Genomic DNA, 20,789 nt, shown 5'->3' with positions numbered 1-20,789 from the left:
TGCTGCTTAAGTATCGGAGTAGTCATGCCATGCGTGGCATAGTCGGCCAAGGGCCGAGGCATCGAGGGCGAGGCCCCAGTGATGCACGCGGAGTGGCACGTTACCCGCTGGACGAAGACTGCGGAGCTAGCAGCTCTTCGTTGGATGTTATTAAAAACATCAGGGCTCGGGTGGGGACACTGGACGACGCTGAATGCGTATCACACCGGTCTAGTCGAGACGTAAAACCTCTGTGGAAAGGCCACGGCGACGCCGTAAGCTAGCTGCGAGACGCCGGGCGTCGACCCTGACCCAGGATGTGCCTACCGTAAACGATAATTCACAGCTATACACCCTCGTCAACGGTATGACGGGGGAGAAAGATGGCGAAGTCACCTTCGAGGCTATTTCTGCGGTGGATGCTCTTCTTGAGCTGGACGATATGTTCTTCGAAGAATTTGGCGGTACATTGAAGGCAGGCAACGTAGACGAAGTGATCATTATACGATCAGAAGTGGAGATCAACTTGTCGTCGCTTTTGGATGATGCTGTCCTGAGGGCACCAAGAGGGTGCTTAACGCACAAAGTGGATCTCCGGTCCTGAAGCAACCCTCGGATCTGTACTATTCTTTGGTAGAAAATTTCAGGACGTCGTCTTTAAGGCCCCGCCGTTGGACCTACCTCCGAACCGAGGTGTGCGTCATGAGATCGACCTGGTTCCGAGAACCAGATACTGCGTAACATGCCAACGGCCTCTGCCCAAAGAGCAGTGTGACGTCATTGACGCCTTCTTCCGCGCGAAGCACAACGCAGGAATGGTGCATGAGAGCAAGTCTCCCATCTGAAACCCACGTTTTGTTTCCAGCCAAACGGCAAGTGGCGTATCGTTCACGCTTACATTAAGCTCAACGCTACCACAATTTCGGTACAGACGCCGATCCTAGGAAGGATGTTCTTCCAACAACACGTTTGGATGTACAAAGTGCAGCGCACTCGACTTGGTCGATGGGTATTACCAATTGCTCATGAAAGCGAGTGATACTCCGCTGACAGCGTTGAGTTATCCAAGCGGCTTGCTCTGGGAATGGCTGATGATGTCCCAAGAGATGTCAAATGGACCAGCAACATTTAATCGTCTTGTGACACAGCTGTTCAGCCCTCCCCCGCGCGCATGCACAGACATACTTCGACGACATCTTCGTCGGAAGTCGTGCGGGGAACGGGATGTAGAGAGCCACATCGTCCATTTGAGAGCGGTGCTCGAGTGAATGCGCACGAATAAGATGTATGCTAATGCAGACGAGCGCATCTTCGGCGCCGAAAATTACCCCTTTTCAAGGTGCATAATTGGGAAGCGTGCCCTTCGAGTGGATCCCGCTAATGTCAAGGCCATTGTGGGCTGGCCGGTTCCAAAGAACCAAAAGAACTTGCGCAAGTGGCTTGGCCTCGCCAACTACTTGCACAAGTATAGCGAGAATTATGCGAGAATAGCACGGCCATTGTTGAATCTCTTTAAGAAAGATGCGGAATGGTGTTGGAACACCGAACATCGCGAGACTTTTGACAAGGTCGAAGACAGCATATTTCATGCACCAATACTGGCGCTGCCGGACCCCGATCGTCCTTTTAGTGTCGTCTGTGATGCTTCGGAATTTGCCATCAACTGTGCATTGCTGCAAGCAGACGTCGAGGGGCGAGATCGACTGTCAAGGCTGCGAAGATGAACTACGCAGTCGAAGACAGGGAATTACTTGCGATGTAGTATGTACTTGTCAAGTTCAGGGTGCACCTGCTCGGCTCAAAGCCGTATGTGATTCACAAAGATGATGCGTCACTACACTCTGCGACTCAGGCGCCTCACCTCTCGCAGAGGACGGCCAGCTGGCCCTCCTTCTTCACCGATTATATCTTCTAGTTGAACTATAAGCCAGGAAAACAGAATGTTTAGCCTGGTGCGTTGTCACGCAGACAGAATTTTGAGCTTGTTCATGTCACGACGGTGACGTCGTCAGTGACAAATTTGGTCCGCGCGCCCATACGCGGGTGATGATATGTCCGCAGCGCTGCTTCAGGTCTCTCGAGGGCAAGGAGTTTGGAAATTCGGACAAGAAGTTGTCGTCACGACTGCGCGCACGGTTACACCGATATTCGATGAATAACGGATTGCTGAATTATAGTACCGTCTCAATGGATACACCATAAATTGTGGTTCCTCACGATGAGGATTTGAAGTTTGTAGGTTCACGACACCTCATCTCGGTCAAGACCTACAGCTCTGGCTCTGTTTGTTGCACTACTGGTGGCCAAAGTCTCCAGCTGCTGCTTCTGTGCCTCGTCGAGGTGATTGGTAATGATAACACTTCCACCGAAAGTCAAGGAGTCCGGAAACGGACATGGTGTCCGCAAGGTTCGAGCAGGGCCCACGTCGCGCCGCTGGCGCACCTAGTCCTCCTCTTCTTCCCATCCTGGGAAAGGAATATCGGACTCGTTATCGACTTCATCCGAAACCCCAATGCGATAATCTGCCGCCCGTTGCGGGTGCGGTATGCGGCGCGCGGTTGCCGAGATCTTGGGATGCGCTTCCCTTCAAGCCGCAGACGTGATGTCCGAAGTTGCACCGCATGCAGGACGACAAAAAATGGCTCTGCCCGGGGGCGCTCTCCTAACCCGCGAGACTGGGTGTCGCTCGTGTCGTAGACACAGGTCTCAATGGGCAGAGAATGCGTGAAGAAGGTCCTGGGGACGTAGAAGTGTCTTAGACACGCGAGCCTCGTACGAGGCGACAGTTAGATGTGAGTTGTGGGTGTTTATAGTTTTGATGGGGGAGAGTTTAACGGGGTTACACGTACCCTGGTACGAAGGTTTGGGCCACACAAGATGGTGTGACCATGGCTCCACTTTAACAAGAAGCCACTACGTGGCTAGACTGCCAGTAGTTATGCATTTTAATTAGGTTTACTATTTAATCAGGAAAACCTATAGATTAAGATATAGGCGGCTCTACCGCATATAGAACAATGAAATACAGTTTACATTTTGAACGGAAGAGTTTATTTGCCTTGGGGATAAGGTAGTGATTACTCTTGGAGTAAGCAGATTGCGATCCGCTACACTCGTAGTGTTTCTAGTATTAAACGTAACGTCATCGACCTTAGCTTAGCTTTCTCTAAGTGAAAGAGCTACGGTAGCCCCGCTGCAGACAGTGTTGTCCGCTCCTTAATATACGCAAAACTTGCAACACACTGAGACGTTTCACTCGGCAGCTAGATTAAAAAAAATCCTAACAAATTCATGAATAGGCTTAAACCGTGATGACTTCTAAAATAAAGATGGACAGCAACTGAAATGAGCCACGCCAAATTTTTTCGTCTGGATCACCTCTTATTTCTGATAAATTTTCAAATTTAATTTTGTAACCCTTAATAGATTATTGTGCTATAAACTGGTTAGAAAGCGTTGTAGCCATGAAATTGTTCCTGCCGCTGTTCGTAGCGTCCTCAGCAACCTGCGCTTGGCTTTATTACAACCGTCAAAAGCGTAGATCATATCTTTACGGTCTTGCACAACCGCATCGATATCGAGGGCTTCCAGTGGCTGTCGTGATTGACATAGGGAGTTCATCGATTCGCGCTAGTTGTTTCGCCTTAGTCTCCGACGCTGAATGGGTACTCATCAATGGGTCGCTGCACCAGCAGCACGTAAACTCCATTGATTTTAATGGAGAAGCAGATATAAAAAAAATTGCGGCTTTCACAGAGCAGATTTTGGACCGAGTGATGAACTTTCTTCGTGTTATGGATCTCACGCACACGATCGTTGGAGTAGGCTTTAGCACCTTTGCCATGAATATGCTGGGTGTGGACGTTCAGGGGGATGCGATAACACCTGTGTATACGGTCAGAAGGCAGTTGAGTTAACTTTATTAGTTCATACGCTAGCTCCTTATTCATTATGTTCCATGTTGCAGTATGCAGGAAGGAGAAAGTCGACAGCCAAGTGGTCTAAAGTACTTCAAGAAAGGCTGGCAGCACGAGAAGAGCTAGAGGAAGCTCACAATCGTACTGGAACGGTAATCCACCCAGCGTATGCACCAGCCACGTTCTTGCGCCTTTATGAGGAAGAGCCGGCCGTGGTCGAGCGCGTTGCCAAGTGGCAAAGTATCTCGGGGTTTCTTATCGGAAAATGGACTTCAGCTGCGCAGCAGGATGGTTGCGTGCCGATCAGTTTCTCTGAGGCTTCGTGGATGGGACTACTTGATTTTAGACGTAGTCAATGGGATGCAAGTCTCCTTGAGCTCGTTTATATGGATATCAACAAGATGCCGACAGTCGTGGACTCTACCGTACCATTTTCAGGGCTTAATTCGACCTTTGCAAAGCGTTGGCCTGAACTCAGAAACGTTCCATTTTTTCTTGGTGTTTCGGATGGAGCTGCAGCCAACGTTGGATCTAAGTGCACTAATGCATCGTACGTGATGACCTACAGAGGAGTGTTGTGTAGTGTAGAGTCTCACTTGCATAATATACTTGACCAGGCGCATCGCTGTGACCATTGGTACCAGTGCTGCGATCCGTGTTGTACTTAGCGCAGATACTATGGCACATGCAAAAGTTCCAAAAGGTCTGTGGTGCTATCGCATCGGTAGAGACCACGTTCTTCTCGGAGGAGCGCTTAGCGATGGAGGATCGATATACAAGTTCTTCCGCGATTCTTTTCGTCTTAGTGATGAAGGTGCGCCCACTTTGATTTTTTCAATCTTGTGTGTTCTGTAACAATTTGTGTGCAGACGTAGCATCCCATCTGGAAAAGCTTGTACCCACCAAGCACGGTCTCACTATTCTACCATTTTTAAGTGGCGAACGTGCACCGGGTTGGTTGGAAAATGCAACATGCGCCATAAGCGGAATTAGTAAGTGGACTACACCGTATGAGATTCTGTTTGCTGGAATGGAATCAATAGCTCTGCGTATCGGCATTCTCTTTTCTCTTCTTGGTATGTATTCCTGCATCATAAATTCTAGAAGCGAGTTGTTTCGTTCGTTTGATTGACTCGGACTCTTCCACATGTAGCGTTCTCCGCTGACTTTGATGCAACAGTTGTCGTGAGTGGCACTGCATTAACATCGTCATCAGTGTGGTGTCAGATGATTGCCGACTGTTTAGGAAAGAAAGTTATTCTCGAGACGCGTGCTATTGAGACTACCTCACGAGGTATTGCAATGCTCATGGGCACGTTCTTGGGACTTCACACTCTCACGGAATCGGGATCATTTCCGAATGATACTAATTGCTTGAAAATTTTGCAACCCGACTCAGCAGCTCATGCAGCTTATTTAAAAGCGCGCTACGAGCAGGAACAGTTTTACCGCAAGATGTACTCGGAGATGTGAGCTCGTATGAATCGACGTTCTCATACCAGCAACGGAGTGTCGCGCTTTAGTGTCGATTGGTTTTATTAAGTGCTTATCAAACGTTCCTATAGGATCTCACGCGGTTTCAATGTGTTTACTACTAGCCAGCCACGCATTACGAGCGGGCACAGCGGTCTTGCAATTATCGCTAAACAGACCGTCAATACCTTCATCAAATAGCCTTAAGTACTCAAGCGTAGCGTTGCCGAAGTAATTAGCTGTCAAACGATAGTTTTCGTCACGCATCGACCATGTGTGAACCTTAAGGCCAGCGGCATGTGCTTTCTTAATCAAATTTGAACTATTAACGATGGTGTAGTCAGCATCCGAGACAATACCATCGCCATTTGAGTCCATGACGTTGCCGTGTGCATCCACTTCAAGGGCGACAGCCTTCAAAAGATATCCCTTCCACGGAGCAATTATGTCAGCGTACGAGGCTAACTCCTCAAGACCAGCGGGAGAGATAAAGTATTTCCAATCGTCCGTGCGATTGGTCAGTATCCAGTCGTACGGTGCCTTAAAAATGACATCACCAGTGATCGGATCGCAACCATCGGCGTCGATTAGCTGCACAAGTGTTAAGTTGGTGACTTTCTTGAGTTCGCGTAAGTTCTCAGTCTCAAAAGACTGGATGAGAACAGGCGCATCCGCATGATTCCATCCGTACTTGGTCAGCAACCTAAGCATTGTCTTCTCGACAGGCAGTCCGAGCCTCTTATGAAAGCTCGAATGTTTGATCTCAGGGTATATAGCGATAGTTCGATTGTATTCAGCCGATTTCTTCTGTGCAAGCTGAATGACTTCTTCGAACGTAGGGATCTGAAACAATGCGTTGAAACTTTGATCCCGTTCAGGCAACGGTTGCACGGCACGAAGGGTTTTGATCTCAGCAAGTGTAAAGTCGCTGACAAAATAACCTTCAGTGGGGGTGCCATCGAGTAGTTTGAAGGTGCAGCGGTCAGCAAACTCAGGATGGTCCGCGACGTTGGTGGTGTCGTCGATGTAAGGTTCGTGACGGACTACAAGAAAGCCATCCTTCGTACTGACGAGATCAGGCTCAATGATGTCCACACCGGAATCAATGGCAAGCGTGTAGCCCGGAATGGTATGATCAGGCAGGTACCCCGGTGCACCGCGATGGCCAGTGATAACAGGTTGCTGTAGCGAGCTGAGCTTCCAAATCGAAGAGCCTTTTAAAATCGTCAAGGGTGCTGACTGGGTTTTGGCACCATCAGCATCAGCTATACTGGTGAAGCTCAAGTCTGCATTAACATTGACCACAGCGAGATTCAAAATAATGCCGGCACACCAAACATTAACCATGGTGATTACTTGGTCGGTCTAGCGAGTCCACACGTGATGTGAATGGCTACAGCATATGAAGAGGGGAAGGATAAGCACGTAGTTTCTGCAACGGATGACCGTATACTTTGACTTGAAGCAACACAGTTCAAGGATTGACAGGGATCAGGAAGAGGCAAGTATACACTATTGATTTCTAACCACAGTGATAAATGCACATGATCGCAGACTTGTTTGAATCTGATAAAATTCTTTTATTCTTGGCTTGGCGTCATTGGAATGGCAAGGACGATGCAGCTCATATTTGCTTCTGAATTTTACGGAAAATTAACATTGCTGAAGCACGTCCGTCAGATGCATTATACAGGCACCAATGTGTTAGAAACGACACCCCTCTGGATCCTGCATACATAAAACAATCATAGCTAAACAGCCGCTGGCTAGTACTGATGTGATTTGATGTCACTATCTAAGATTCGACGGTTATATATAATATCAAATGTATCACATCTACTAGATTGCAACGGGGTTGCTACGCATTTCGCATAGACGAAGCTTTGACTCTACAAGTCTGCATGAGCCAACACGATATGGACGCATAAAAATTGAGAATACGTCAAACTATGGTGCAAAGCTCAGAGGTACCAAAGTACTGGTACTGATACAGAATATTATATTTATTACTGAACATAGAATCAGTATCAAAAAATATGCCAGCCACTTTTTTCAGTCAGCTCCCAACCTCTGTGCGTTGTTAACCTAGAACCTTTGATCAAAGCTTTATCTGTGCAAGACGCACGGCTACCCCGTTACACTTCGCGACACTTGTCGTCAATCCGACGACCGAACGGTGGTGAGACACCTCCAGAAACACCTTAGCTAGGTGTCGGTGGAAGCAAAGTGGCTCTTACTATCAGTCCGCTAAAGCTAAGTGTCCACGATTCGAGGAGAGATGGAAGACATTTCTCTTTGGGTCAGAGTAGCTGAGGTAGCCATGAATTAGGCCAGGCTCCAGACGGAGCAACAACGCGTCGCGCTAGCAGTCTCTAAGCTTGTAGGCTGCGAGCGAGAACGGACACTTACGTGCCGTACCTCTGTAGAAGGGATATACCCGACATGGAAGTGTAGAAGCTACATATCCGACATGGAAAGTGTAGAAGCGATATATGTCATGGGTGTTCACGCCGCCCAATCATTCCTACCGCATGCGATTGAAATTTTTGTCCTCTCGTTCTGGAAGGCCAGATTTAGCGAACTTTGTTCAAGAAGTGCTGGCGACAGACCCTTGTCTCTAAGCTATCACGTTTACAACTCGTATGAAGGTCACCTCGCACCGAGACCTACTGCTTCCAGGCAACCTCTTTCTAGCTTGCAGTGCTTGTCGCATTGAATGTGGAGCCCAACATTAATGTCACGGGTCTTCTTGGAGTGTAAACGAGGAGGCTTTATTAGCACTCCGGAAGCAATGATCCCCAGCCATGCTGATGAATAGTAAGAGACTTCTTGGTTGCTGTGATCCTCGCGGATGATATGTCTGTTGCAGTACCTAGTAATACGCACCCCGTGTGTCAAAAGGTCGAGATCCCAAGTAGGGACTGCGAAGAAAGTGAGTCGTTTACACCTCGTAGAAGTAAATGTCAATGAGATTCAGCTTAACGAGAACGACCAACTCTAATAGAGGTGGGACTCATAGACCAAGTTGTTGTTCGTTAACATTACTATCCTATACTGAGGATGGCCTCGGTAGAAATACATCGTCGTGACGTACGAGGCACGACTGTCAAATATAAGAAAACACTACGCGGGGTCATTGAATATGTCGAATACGGATACAATATTCGTGTGTCTTGAGTCGGGAAACTGCTTCTGATGAGCTTTCAATCTTGAGACGAAGACTCTGGCAGCATGAGTCCTGGACCCGGATTCGAGATATGATCGCATCCGAGAAATAGAGCAGCTAGTGAGCCGCGAGCTTGTGCATGAGACAGAAAATAGCTGAGTGTGTCTCTGTTGATGCAGAAATGAGTGGCCGTATGCCATGACGCTTGAGCTTACCTCCTCTAGGATTTTTGGTTATTCAGCTGTAAGCCAGTGTAGCCTGAGACAGACAACGTATTGACGAGTATGAGTGACTATGAGTGGCTTTTCTCTGGAAAGGAGTGGCGGAGACCGGTGGCTACAAGTCGGCAGAGGAAGTAAGCCCTGAGGTAACTAAAATTGGTATGTCCTACTCAGGAGGGAAGGGTTTTGCTGATTCGTCACTACCGTGAGACGCGGGACAGAGACGGCGAGAAAGCTTACTCTCTCAAGGATGAGTGATGGGGGTCCTAAGATCCGTAATTTTTCGCAGAAGATCTATAAGCTTGGATTTTATCGCTAAGAAGCGGTTTCGAAGAATTGCAAGACGATGAAGTCTCTGAAATAGTACGGTTGATATTTGAAATTGGAAGCGTAGCTGCGATCATCATTCGTCGTGGATGAGTCCGCGGTTGAGATGGGAAAGTGGGACGGTTATTCTAATCTTGTGAATTCCTTTGATCCTCTTATAAAAGAACGTCACATTGTGGTGACAAGAGGACCACAAATCATGCTGCCTTGAGATTGAAAAGTGTGTATTAAAATTTTGCTGGTTAACCAAATGCAGCTGCTTGGCCTAATCATGCTTACGCGTAGGCACAACCATCATGCGATGATATGTTCGTCCGTAGACATGCAGAGAACGGTGAAGTGGATGTGCAGCTCTCGAGTGTAAACGCCTCAACAAGCTGTCTCTCAATATGTTAAGTGCATCGTTGGCGAAGAAGCTGTTCTTCAGCATAAAAAGTTTGTCGTTGGCGCCGAAAGGGTCTGCAGGCAGATCAAGGCCATCGTAAATTTACCAGTACCCCTACTACAAATTATTTGAAAATGTGGCTGAGTTTGGCTAACTACTTGTACAAAATAGTTCGCACTATGTAGACATGGCACGACTCCTCAACATTTTTCTAAGGTAGAATATCACATGTTTTGGGAAATGACCGAAGCGGCGGCCTCCAAATCTGTGAGAAATGATCGTTAAGTGTCTTGATTATGGCTAATCCAGATCCGTTTTAATCACAAATTTATGCGACACTGCCAGTAGATGCCACCAATGGATATGTACGTCGCGTCGTGTCTGAGTCCCAAAGTTTTAAGTGACAAAGCAAAATAATCCAATTCATGACAAAAATTACTTGCTATAAAATACGTCCTTGTCAGCCTGCGTAGCTTGATCGATACAGACCTCACACAGAGTAGCGTCGTCAGCACGTATCTTCATGAAGAGGTAGAAGCTGGGTCAGCCTGATGTGCGCATTTGTGCCGCCCCAACTATAAGCTGTCGCATGCCGCGATAACGACACGCTTTGATTAGGCGATAGGTACAGCGTACGGGTCCGATGCAACATGCGGTTGTTGCTGAAAGTTTCGAGGGACAAGAAGCATTTGAACTTCAATACCGCTTTATTTAAGCGTTTGGACGCACTCTTGCATCGACATTTTCGATTCCAAGCCTCGCGATCCATCGTACGGTAGATCTCATGATAAGAAACCCGGGGACAGAATACTGTAGAAAGCACAAGTATCTCCCGTATGAGACCAATTTCAAAGGTATATGGCTCAGTGAGTGCTATGTGCTGGTGACCCGTAAAAGTGGACAGAATCACGTATGTCCGCACGTTCAAAAATTGTCAACGGGTCAAAATCCTGCCGTATGCATCGCCAGTCAAACGGCTTCGACAAAATGTTGGCAGTCCATTACTATGGACCCTACTTTAGCTCTTACACAAATCACGTCCGATAATACTAGGATTGTGGTTTTTGTAAACTGGCTGAGCAACTGAGTCACCTTGCTGCAGTTAGCGATACCGGTAAAATTTCAGCCAGTATGTTCCTCGGCAAAGTTATTCACAAGCATGGTTTGTCAATGGCTATCGTTTTAGACCGGGATTTGCGCTTGACAGCATAGCTTTGTTCAAGGTGGTGGAACCAGAACTGTCATTTTAATCGGCGAGTTTCTGCAATCTGAAGGTTCGACGAAACGAACTAGTTGCTATAATCTACTTGTGCAGAGAGACAGTGGAGTTGAAGCAGGTTGCTTTCACTGACTAATTTTAAATTAATGACACAGTCCATGCACAATACTCGATTGTTTTTGAGCAAATGCCTTCGTGTCCCTTCCACTCATTCACGAATAGGCTCAGGTCCTTGTGGGAGGTAAGGAGGGTGTGGATACACTCAACTTGCTGGTATTAGCCTGGCTACATTTGTAGGGACATCACAAATTGTTGAACATGAACATTGACCGAGTGCGCAACGCTATGGGTTAATGAATGACAGGACGTACAAGAGCATCATACAGATACCAATGCAACCGAAACATAGATAAATGTTGGCTGGGTCGATAGACTTCACTAGATGCAGTTACCAACCTACACAAGCGTGACTGCAGTGCATATGCTATTACGACCCCACTTAATTGAGCCATCCATAGTCGTAGCCTGGAAAGAATTGGGCCTTATCCGTAATAGAGAATGCGAGAGCAGCTAGTTTTTAACATGGGAGTATTGAAGCCAAACCACGATTCCGATCGTATTTGAGACGAAGCAATATCGCAACCATACCTGGTAGCAGAACTACCTTCTGTTCAAGAGCAGCAACACGGTATAATTGTCCAGCGCAGTGCGCTTTTCAATATCAGTGCGGACTAACTAGATTCAAATTTGAGACTTGATCGGTAACTGTACCAGCAGTCTTACGTATATTGGCTGGGGTGTTTACAGCAAGGCTTGAGGCGATATGTATTCAGTCGATATCTTCGTCGTGATTTATGCCTCGCTAAGTTAAGCAGCAGAAACGATGTATGAGACTAACGCTATGTCACTAATACTGGACTGTCAGCTGTAAAAAAGTGGGTCGACAAGCCAACCTCACCCAGTGCGCAAGTTTATACATCCTTCGGCATAGTTACCAGCGTTCAGTACCAAAAGTACGGTCCCCATGGAGAGTACATGTAGATTCGACCGCTACCGCGTCAGGCGAAGACGAACCTCTTGAGGAGTGGTTACGTGATGACTCGTGAAGCAAATTGCGAGTGCATATTTTGCTCATTTTTTGAGCGTAAGGCCAGCCCTTTCGTATAAGGGCTCCTCCACGGCGGGCAACTTCTGATGGATATTCCCCGGTGAAATAGGCCCGCAGAAATCGGCGCAGCTCTTGCGCTTGCAGACAAGCTAGATTAGGTTGCTGAAATACGTCCTGCTCAATAACAACAAACTGGACGTCGTTATGATTCCCACATTGGCTCATCACGACACGATCCGCCTGACGGAAGGGCGAGGAATTTGCAATTACTGTGATGCATAATCTTTCTCAATTGACGAATCTGTCATATTTTCCGGGTGGGCATGGAGGCGTCGGACCGGAACTAGAAGTGCCTTTGCGATAGGTCTCAGCAAGGAACACATCGGTCTCCGCCGAAAATAGCTTTTAACTCGTCAGCCGCGAGAATCGCGAGTTTGCCAGGCCTGGGAGCACGCTACGTAGAGGATCCCAGTGCGGATTATGATCGAATAGGCGAACGATGCTAGGTGCAAGTGGTAGAGAAGGATTCTTGGTGCAGTGGGCCGTCATTAAACAGTTACCGTTGTGCAACGTCTTGAAAATGACAAAATAAGTGTGCATTTCAGTGTGGGCCCCGTCTAGATGGGTGAGGATGTAACGGAATATATATCATATCGTCCCTGTTGTTGACTCTATTGTCTTGAAGTTTGTAAAGCAGCAGATTGAGTTATAGGCGTTGAGTAGTCATATACGATGGACTTCTGTAGAAACTGGTAGGGAATATGTTGAGACGTTGAAGACGTCAAGCGCTGACACTATATCGGTCTGTCTAGCGACGCGATACTTAATATTGTGTCGAAAGCTCTTTTATGAAGATTAACATAAACGTATAAGATGTTGATCTTTATAAAGTGATCAAGATATACTCTTGAAGTGCGATATGACCTGAGTTGAGCGCAGATATTTTCTTCTAAGGCTAGAAACTTAAGCCACCAATACAAAGCGCTTACCAAGCAGTATGTCTTTTCGCTTTCGATGTAATTAATAATCAAAGGGTTTTATTCATGCCCTCTTCTCGAATGGGTATCACAACATGTTGTCGAGTGGTAAGACTATCCCCGTTGTTCCATTATGAGAGGAAAAGTTCTCGATCACACACACGAAGATTCGAGGTTTCGTACGGGGGTCAACTACTCGGTGGTGCTGACTCGGCTGTACAATAATACCGTGATTTAATAGAATCATCCGATGAACATACAGCGTCATATGACCCTGCTCTCAATCACAGATGCATGTTTTGACAATAGTTTGCTTTGAAGACCGACTCGTACTTTTTTGTCTCACAAGAGTAAATTCTTAGAGACCCCCAGCCGACAGCTATCCATATCTGTACCTGCAAAAGCTTTTTACTGATACTACGACATACAATTGATTACTTCCGATCCACAGAAATGTACCGTGGGGATCGCGGCTAGAGCCACTTCTGCAACTATACCTAAGACTCTGAGCAATATCGCCACTAATAAGAATGTTCGGATTTTGAAAATCAGTGCGAGAAACTTCGTTTTCTACGCCAAAACCGTGGCAGCTTCGTGCCCATGCCTAAATCCATTTTAACATTCACAGAGTTTAAACTATGGCTTTTATAGGAGAGAAGTGAAAGTACTAAATGCCTTCAAGCTCAAATTATTTTTTGACTAGTGGTGGTCTTATTTAGAATGAGAGTATCTAGAATCCAGGTACAGAACAAACATCGTGCTACGCTGTCTAAGTTCTCAAATTCCATTCAAAGCTCAAACAAATATTTGACATGTCCTTTTCGAGAAGCGCACTGAGATGATATCCAGACTAGGCATTCTTAATGCCTCCACGTGGTAGGTGAAGTCTCAACTATTTACGTGCGGCCTATAAGCGCACAAGACATCTGATTCCACGAAATATACATTACCGATTCGTCGATGTTGACAATCAGTCAGCCTGAGATATTTCTCCAAAAGAAACGATCTATCAAGGCTAGGTTCCATTGTACAATGCGCTATAGTTATAAAGCTACCCTTGCAAGCTGAAGACATTCCACTGGAGCTCAACAATTTGGTCGAAAGCTTATTCTCCATGCATCTTAACCGAGAGATAAGGAGGCATGAAGGACGCATATGTTTGATACTTAATTCAAACCGACGCGGTACTGCTCCGTAGCTAGGAAATAATGCTATTTGTATCTTATTTAGCTGGAAGTCTCTGGCGCCCTTATACGTCGTCATCCCAACCAACTGTCGCAGACTGAAAGAGTGATACACGTTCAATGTAATGACTGCCGCTTTCCCGAAAAAGGCTGGGTGCAAATTGTATTTATGCGGCAGGTATCGGGACTACAGAAAGTGTGGCAACTGTCACCGATTCCGGAAAAGAGTAAGCCGGTATCGCGGCTGGTTGAGCTCCCAACATTTGAGCATACCCCATCGAATATACCTTCCAAAGGTGTATATACGACTTTGACCAGATGTGGTAATAGAATAGGTTGTGCAAAGCCCAAAACCCCTTTGCTTTCAAGTTGTGGACGCCTCGCTTCATGAGTAACCCCATACTCTGGGACAGCAACGTAGCTTGACGAACGTTAGCGCTACGTGCCGTTGCACCGATGTCATACTAAGTATTTTCTCGGATGTGTTTGGTTAAGACAGACTCATCCATATAAGGACCTTCCGGCAAGTGATAACCGCTTTCGGTCCGTGGGCTGCCAGTTGCACCATACTTTTGGAGCACTCAGGCGAGAAAGGTTATCCGAACATGCCTGCCCCAGTTGTATGTTACAGTACCTCGCGGTTTGTCGATCTAGTTTGTGCTGTGTACAGCATAATTTGAACAAGGAATAGCTGCCATCAAGCAAACGAAACAACCAAGTTCAAAATTGTATTGCTTTTTATTCTTCTCAAACAGCGTAGTTTATGTCGTGCCCGGCTCGAACGCAATCGTCGATGCACTACATTGTGATATGTGATATGTCATAATCTATGCGTCAAGATAACGTATTCGCCACTACCAGGCTTGTGCTTTGAATAAAAGGTATACTCATCAATGAAGAATAATTATCGTGCCACTTTTTTGTGCATTGTGGTGACGATGTTGCTGTGCGTAATGGCGTATAATATGCATTGATCACAAATGGATTCGAGCCGTGCAGGTTTCTCCCCTAACTTAATTAGAGCATATTTCATAAAATGCACATCAGTAACCTAGATTCTAATATTTTCTCTGACGCCTTATATTGGTGGAGCAAAACGTCTCATTCCCATGGAAATTAAAACGATATAATGCTCAGCCTATAGCAAAAACCGGAGCGTCACAGACGACAATAAATGGCCGTTTTGCCGTTTTGGACCCAGAAGGGACAAATTAGGGGCACACTTGACGTTTTATAAAACAGCCTTGAAAACGGACTTGTCTGCCGCGCTCAACACCATTTGACATGCTATCCACATATATAAGAGAGGCCGTATCATTTTTTGCATAATGCTTGATACTTGTGTAGGTAGTGCAGTGAGGCTGTCGTAGCTCTTTCGCTTAGAGGAAGCCTGGTTAAGATCGGTGACCTTCGTTCTATACTTAGAACCAGTACGAGTGTAGTGGATCGCAATCCGCTTACTCCAAGAGTAACTACAGCCTTCACCTAAGGCAAATTAACCCTTCCGTTAAAAATGTAAACTGTATTTTTCGGTTCTATTTGCGGCAAAGCCGGTTCGGCGTCAGTGACAACATGCAAGCGCATCCTCGGTGCGCATATTAACATGAGCTCTAGATACCAAGTGTCACTCGATTCAAGAAGCACAGCAATCTGTCGCATTGTCAGTAGGATGAGAGCCAGGCCTCAAAATTTGCGTCTTATAGTCGCCTGTCTTCATATAAGGCATTTCCCCTCGAAAGCCCTTCGACCTATCAAAATGGAACCGAATCGTGACAAGAGCGATATACTGGTGCTTTCTGTAATTTTAACAAAGACAAACTCTGGATATATAACAAATCTTGAAATATTCGTCTTATAAGGGCTCATCTTTGAATTTTGCGACACAGAGTAGCTTGTTACCGTATCAATAGTGTCGACTGCGGCTCACAGTCGTCCTTGCCTTCCGAACCCAGCTCAAGGCTCTTAGCTGTTTTGCTACTGCCTAGAACATACCCTGAACTAGAGCTGTCTTTGCTTTCCGCCCACACCAATTCGCTTCTGTTTCCTACCAGAAAGCCCTTAGGAGAAGTGGTTGGCACCTATCGTTTCGACATCAAATGAATTAAAAGGGTTGCCCCATACGTAAATCCTAAACTGACATCGTTTACTAAAATTTACATTTAAATCCAAAAAATGTTTCACGCCATTATTAAAAGGCTTGAAGTAAGGTTCACATACACAAGGCCTTCGCTTATATTTTCTTGCTTTCAACAGTGGCTTGTTTCACAGTCTTGCACGATGTCCTTGAATGCATAACTTCCACATAGTCTGGTACGTTAATCTTAACGATCAATAACTCTAACCATAAGCCCAACAGCGACGGTCCTATTAAAGCTAAGCCCCTTTACTTGCATAGAAATCAGTTGATGTCAGCAACCATTAAATATGGGCTATAAAGCCCCGCATTAATGAGGTAGCATCAATTTCTTTAAGCCCGTCTTAGATAAGTTGGCCTTCAATCAGACTATGAAGGCTGCAATACACACTTGCTCTTATTCATCCCACCAGAAGTTTTCTTGGGATCCGACTTATAGCTGTACTTATCCGTCCCGTCAAAGGTACAAGCTGATTCGGCTGTAAATGATCGCTTTCTCTTGTCTCATATCAAGGCAGGGAGATTTGATAAATTACTTTTATTACTTTTACCGCAGAACACTTTGCCTCATTGCCTCATAACCAACAACAGAGGATGTGTCTACTTTGTGGCATTTCGAACCATTATCTTAAATAATTGGAACTCCGTGCCCGTATTTTAAACGCGCTTTCTTCGCAAGAACCGTAATGTTTGTGACGCACATTGGGGTTCCATTTGGACCAGAGATGATATAGCAGAGTGCTTACCCTGTTGTGGTGTTCATATACCTCTACACCCTGAAGGGAAAGTATCTTGGCTGCTTCACGATACGGATCGGAGCGATAGTACTCTCAAAAAAGCTCGTTGGACATGTGAGCTGCTGATACATGATTGCAGTGAAATTTGCATCGAGATGACTTTGACTTTATGGGTTCGCGTTAACAAATGCACGAAGGATGGGTTCGTGCACTCCTACAGAGAGCCTCCAACGTAACGAACACTGTTAGATGCTTAGCTATTTCAGGAGGACACATATTGCAATCTTGAAATACCGTATAAATATTCACAATTACACCAGGTGTAGTGTGAATTGTATTTCTGATACGATTATGAGCGCACAAGATAACCTTTATAGATAGTCGAGTAGGTAAATTTTACTTTTCAGTGTAAGTTCTAGTTATTTGATAAACGAAACTACTTCTAGCTATTCTATCTTAATATCGCGTATCTTGTATTGAGTAAAAGGACTGGAAACTTGAGAGGATCAATTTCCGCAGCCCTTGAGTTAACTTCTGTGCGTTTTTTATCTCGGAAATATGGTCCGATCGTTGTGAAATTTATAACTGAGTTTGTTATTTGCCAGTACAACCCTATTAAAATGTGCCCTAAACTTAGCTGTATTTCCTTGCGCGATGTACAGAACCTTTACATATTACAGCCTGCTGATGGTATCAGCAATTCCCGCTTGTACTGTATGTCCACAATATCCATTGGCGTGAACGCAGTTTGCTACACCCTCGCTATCTTGATCGATGAAGTAAGACGTTATAAGTCAACCACTTGACGTCCGAGTAGACTTGGTTCTCCTCTGAAACACTACTCTGGATAAACCCATGGCCTCCACTTGCACCGAGTCTAAGCAGAACATCTCCTCTGCACCTACAGTTGGCATTGTCACAATCTGTGGCGGTGGCAACGGCGCACACGTGGCGGCTACTTACCTGTCCGCCAAAGGTGTGCGCGTACAGGTTTTAACACGTCAGCCTGAGCGCTGGGCGGAGGTGCTTGAGTTGAGCACAGCAGGCAGTAGCTGGGAGTCAAAAGGCGTTTTGACTGGTCGTCTCAGTCTTGTGTCTAGACACGCCAAGCACGTTATCCCGCAGTCGGACGTTGTAATCGTGGCATCTCCAGCCAACGCGCATCCGACCATTCTAAAACACGTTGCGCCTTTTCTTACAAAAGGTGTCAAACTCGGTGCATTGTTCGCTCAAGGCGGCTTCGATTGGGCCGTCAAGAAGGCGCTCGGTGAGGAAATACTTTCCAACGTTGACCTGGTAAGTTTTGCTTTGCAATTGCTGTAACATGAAGCTGACATGAAGACTTGTCATCCTTATTCAACATAGCTTTTCGGTCTGCAAAATATTCCTTGGATATGCAAAGCTACTCAATACGGGCAAGCCACTGCTTTTTCTCTCTGTCTTTCATGGTTGCAATTTTAACTGTTGTCGTTTGTGTACAGGCAAAAATGCCGCATCATTGGCCCCAAAAAGTGTTTGTACGTAGCGTGTTACCCTGTTGAGCGCACGGGGGATGCAGCGACGCTTATGCAGATGCTTTATGACATTCCTTGCAAGCCACTTGCCAACTTTTTGAATCTAACGCTCACGCCGTCAAACCAAATCATTCACCCCGCTCGCTATTATGCAATATTCCGCGACTGGGATGGCAAAAAAACCTACGCTTTGGAGGAGCTAAAAAAACGCGATGGGCTTACTCTTTGTATGGTTTGTTGATATTTAAGCTTGCGATCAATCCCTAACAGCAATTTATGAAATTATGAATCGTGCTGTAGACGCTGATTTTGATGAGTTCTCAGCTGAACAGCTGACGATGTTGGACAATGAGCTCCAACAAATCAAGTACGCTTTGCTGCAGCGCTTCCCGGCACTTGATTTATCGGATGTGCTGCCTATGGGAGACCGCGTGGTGAAACACTACGGCGAGGACGTGTCGGATCGTTCTTCACTCTTGCAGATCTTTCGAACGAATCGTGGCTACGCTGGCTGTGCGACACCGCTGACGGAGCTTTCAAAGGGTCAATACCAGCCTGCGGTAAACTCACGTCTGTTTTGGGAGGACATTCCGTTCGGTCTGTGTATTCTCAAGAATATAGCTGAGATGTTAGGAAACTTTCCAACTCCCCGAATCGACTTTATGATTCGGTGGCACCAGCAGTTCATGGGCGTTGAATTCCTGAGCCCTGACGGCCAGCTGAACGCTCGCGAGTTATGGCGTACGGGTGCGCCTAACAAATATGGCGTTCACACTCTCGAAGATCTTGTCTCGACATCCCTACCGAATGAAATGCGCAACTACCGTCACCCGCGATCGCGCATTTAGACTTAGAATATTAATGTTTGCAGCTCGGTAAATTACGCTAAGTTCATTTCTGAAACAAATTGTGATGATGTTAGTATAATGCTCGGCCGTTTGCGGCAGTCTGAATGGATGATCAAAGTATATCACAAGCCAGCGAGCTTCGCCACAATCTTGTGTGAACATATCCGGCAGTACTTGATTTGCTGGGTGGTTGGTATCCAGGCAATACGGAAGCCATATTCTCAATTCGACGTGTCATGATCAGGATACGAGACACGCGCGTACTTAAAGCATTAATTTTGCAAGATAAATGCCCAAATTACTCGTGAGAATGCTGTAGTGATGTTGTTTACGAGCTTTAACAATTGCCTGTCTAACGCAGGTTTCGGGGTTGGATAGATACCACGAATACTTACCGATCTGCCGAGTTAAAGGACAAAATATGTGCAAAACAGTTGGCACAGATTTGCTGAAAACAGGTTTTTCCATCTTTTTGTCCGTCGATTTTGTCTCCAACGCGAGTAGTAGCCTTCGGATAAAGCACAAAAGTTGATTTTTCCATAATCAAATAATACCTCTTCAGATACAATGTATGTGAGTGCACTACTTTGCACTACTTAATAGTTTAGACAAATATTTTACTTTATGTCGACCATTAATTCTCTATAACGGGATAAAATTGAGCTGTTGTGCACCTACACCTTACACTGTTGTAAAATGGTAGAAAATAAAATACTGCGCAATTGTACAAATTCACATTGCACTTTGGTGCAATCGCAAAATTTACAAGTACGATAGTCGTCGAAATTTATAAAAATAATAAGAATGAGGTTCGTAATACACGTGGGCTGCGTGCACATCCAGTGATAAGTGTTACATGACAAACCTTGTGTATAGTATCAATTTTTAATATAGCAAATCAAACAAAATAATAAAGAAACGCTCGGTTTTATTCCTTGGCGGAGCGTATAAACCCAATCGCTGTGCATTTAGTCACATGAGGTAGCTTCTTCTGCGCAAAACACACGCCAAGTTCTTTGCCCTAGTTGATACTTGTAGTCCTGTGACAGGACTGTATCATGTGTAGACGGAGCTTAAGATCCTCGAATACTTGTTTTCGGTACAGCAAATACACGCTAAATAAGCTTATGTGTATTGATGGCCCCAACGGGATCAGAAAGCTAGCGGCCGATGAGCGAGACACAGCAATCGCTCACTAAGAGAGCTTGACCGAGCGAGGGTGGTGAAACAGATGACATTCACCATTATGCCGTTACTGTCAACGTTCAGCCCTTGTCGTAAGGGACGGAAAAAATATTCCCAGGTCGACGGGGGGAGTTTAAGAGTTGAAATTTCGGCCATGATCGAACTAGGCAATAGTGCGCGACGCTTGCAGTCTCCGAGCTTGGACGATGCGCGTGACAATGGGCAATAACGTGATAAGAATCTTGATTAAAATGTTCTCAGCATAGAACATTTTGAAATGTCATCTTTTGCAAGGGCCTCGCAGCACCTAACGAGTAGTACAGGTGTGCTCACAGTGCATGTCTACCCGTCAAGAGAGCTGGGAACGGGCGAACTGTATCCAGGAGCTAAGCCCAAAAATGAAATCTTACCCTCT

General features: G+C 45.8%; 6 protein-coding genes across 6 annotated transcripts; 4 read left to right on the top strand and 2 right to left on the bottom strand.

Moving 5' to 3' along the window:
- Window positions 1-3,443: 3,443 nt before the first annotated feature.
- Window positions 3,444-5,369, top strand: PHALS_07852 (carbohydrate kinase fggy; the record flags this gene model as incomplete). Its single annotated transcript, XM_024721392.1, has 5 exons — window positions 3,444-3,875; window positions 3,947-4,446; window positions 4,514-4,710; window positions 4,766-4,972; window positions 5,050-5,369. 5 exons carry the CDS (start codon window positions 3,444-3,446, stop codon window positions 5,367-5,369), a joined length of 1,656 nt encoding a protein of 551 aa, XP_024586495.1.
- Window positions 5,370-5,465: 96 nt separating this feature from the next.
- On the bottom strand, window positions 5,466-6,716 carry PHALS_07851 (glycerophosphoryl diester phosphodiesterase; the record flags this gene model as incomplete). The annotated part of the gene is made up of 1 exon (XM_024721391.1): window positions 5,466-6,716. The coding sequence occupies one exon, from the start codon at window positions 6,714-6,716 to the stop codon at window positions 5,466-5,468; it is 1,251 nt and encodes a 416-aa protein (XP_024586494.1).
- A 6,122-nt stretch (window positions 6,717-12,838) lies between these two features.
- Window positions 12,839-13,126, top strand: PHALS_07850 (uncharacterized protein; the record flags this gene model as incomplete). Its single annotated transcript, XM_024721389.1, has 2 exons — window positions 12,839-12,988; window positions 13,082-13,126. 2 exons carry the CDS (start codon window positions 12,839-12,841, stop codon window positions 13,124-13,126), a joined length of 195 nt encoding a protein of 64 aa, XP_024586493.1.
- A 788-nt stretch (window positions 13,127-13,914) lies between these two features.
- On the top strand, window positions 13,915-14,347 carry PHALS_07849 (uncharacterized protein; the record flags this gene model as incomplete). Its single annotated transcript, XM_024721388.1, has 2 exons — window positions 13,915-13,929; window positions 14,003-14,347. The coding sequence occupies 2 exons, from the start codon at window positions 13,915-13,917 to the stop codon at window positions 14,345-14,347; spliced, it is 360 nt and encodes a 119-aa protein (XP_024586492.1).
- A 1,504-nt stretch (window positions 14,348-15,851) lies between these two features.
- PHALS_07848 (uncharacterized protein) lies at window positions 15,852-16,096 on the bottom strand (the record flags this gene model as incomplete). The annotated part of the gene is made up of 2 exons (XM_024721387.1): window positions 15,852-16,034; window positions 16,091-16,096. 2 exons carry the CDS (start codon window positions 16,094-16,096, stop codon window positions 15,852-15,854), a joined length of 189 nt encoding a protein of 62 aa, XP_024586491.1.
- A 1,586-nt stretch (window positions 16,097-17,682) lies between these two features.
- Window positions 17,683-19,189, top strand: PHALS_07847 (octopine dehydrogenase; the record flags this gene model as incomplete). Its single annotated transcript, XM_024721386.1, has 4 exons — window positions 17,683-18,123; window positions 18,193-18,242; window positions 18,309-18,568; window positions 18,642-19,189. The coding sequence occupies 4 exons, from the start codon at window positions 17,683-17,685 to the stop codon at window positions 19,187-19,189; spliced, it is 1,299 nt and encodes a 432-aa protein (XP_024586490.1).
- Window positions 19,190-20,789: the final 1,600 nt, after the last annotated feature.

The sequence above is a fragment of the Plasmopara halstedii genome (assembly GCF_900000015.1).
Source record: "Plasmopara halstedii genome assembly, contig: Scaffold_3120, whole genome shotgun sequence".
NCBI lineage: Eukaryota > Oomycota > Peronosporomycetes > Peronosporales > Peronosporaceae > Plasmopara > Plasmopara halstedii.
This window is presented reverse-complemented; position numbering and strand designations above follow the sequence as displayed.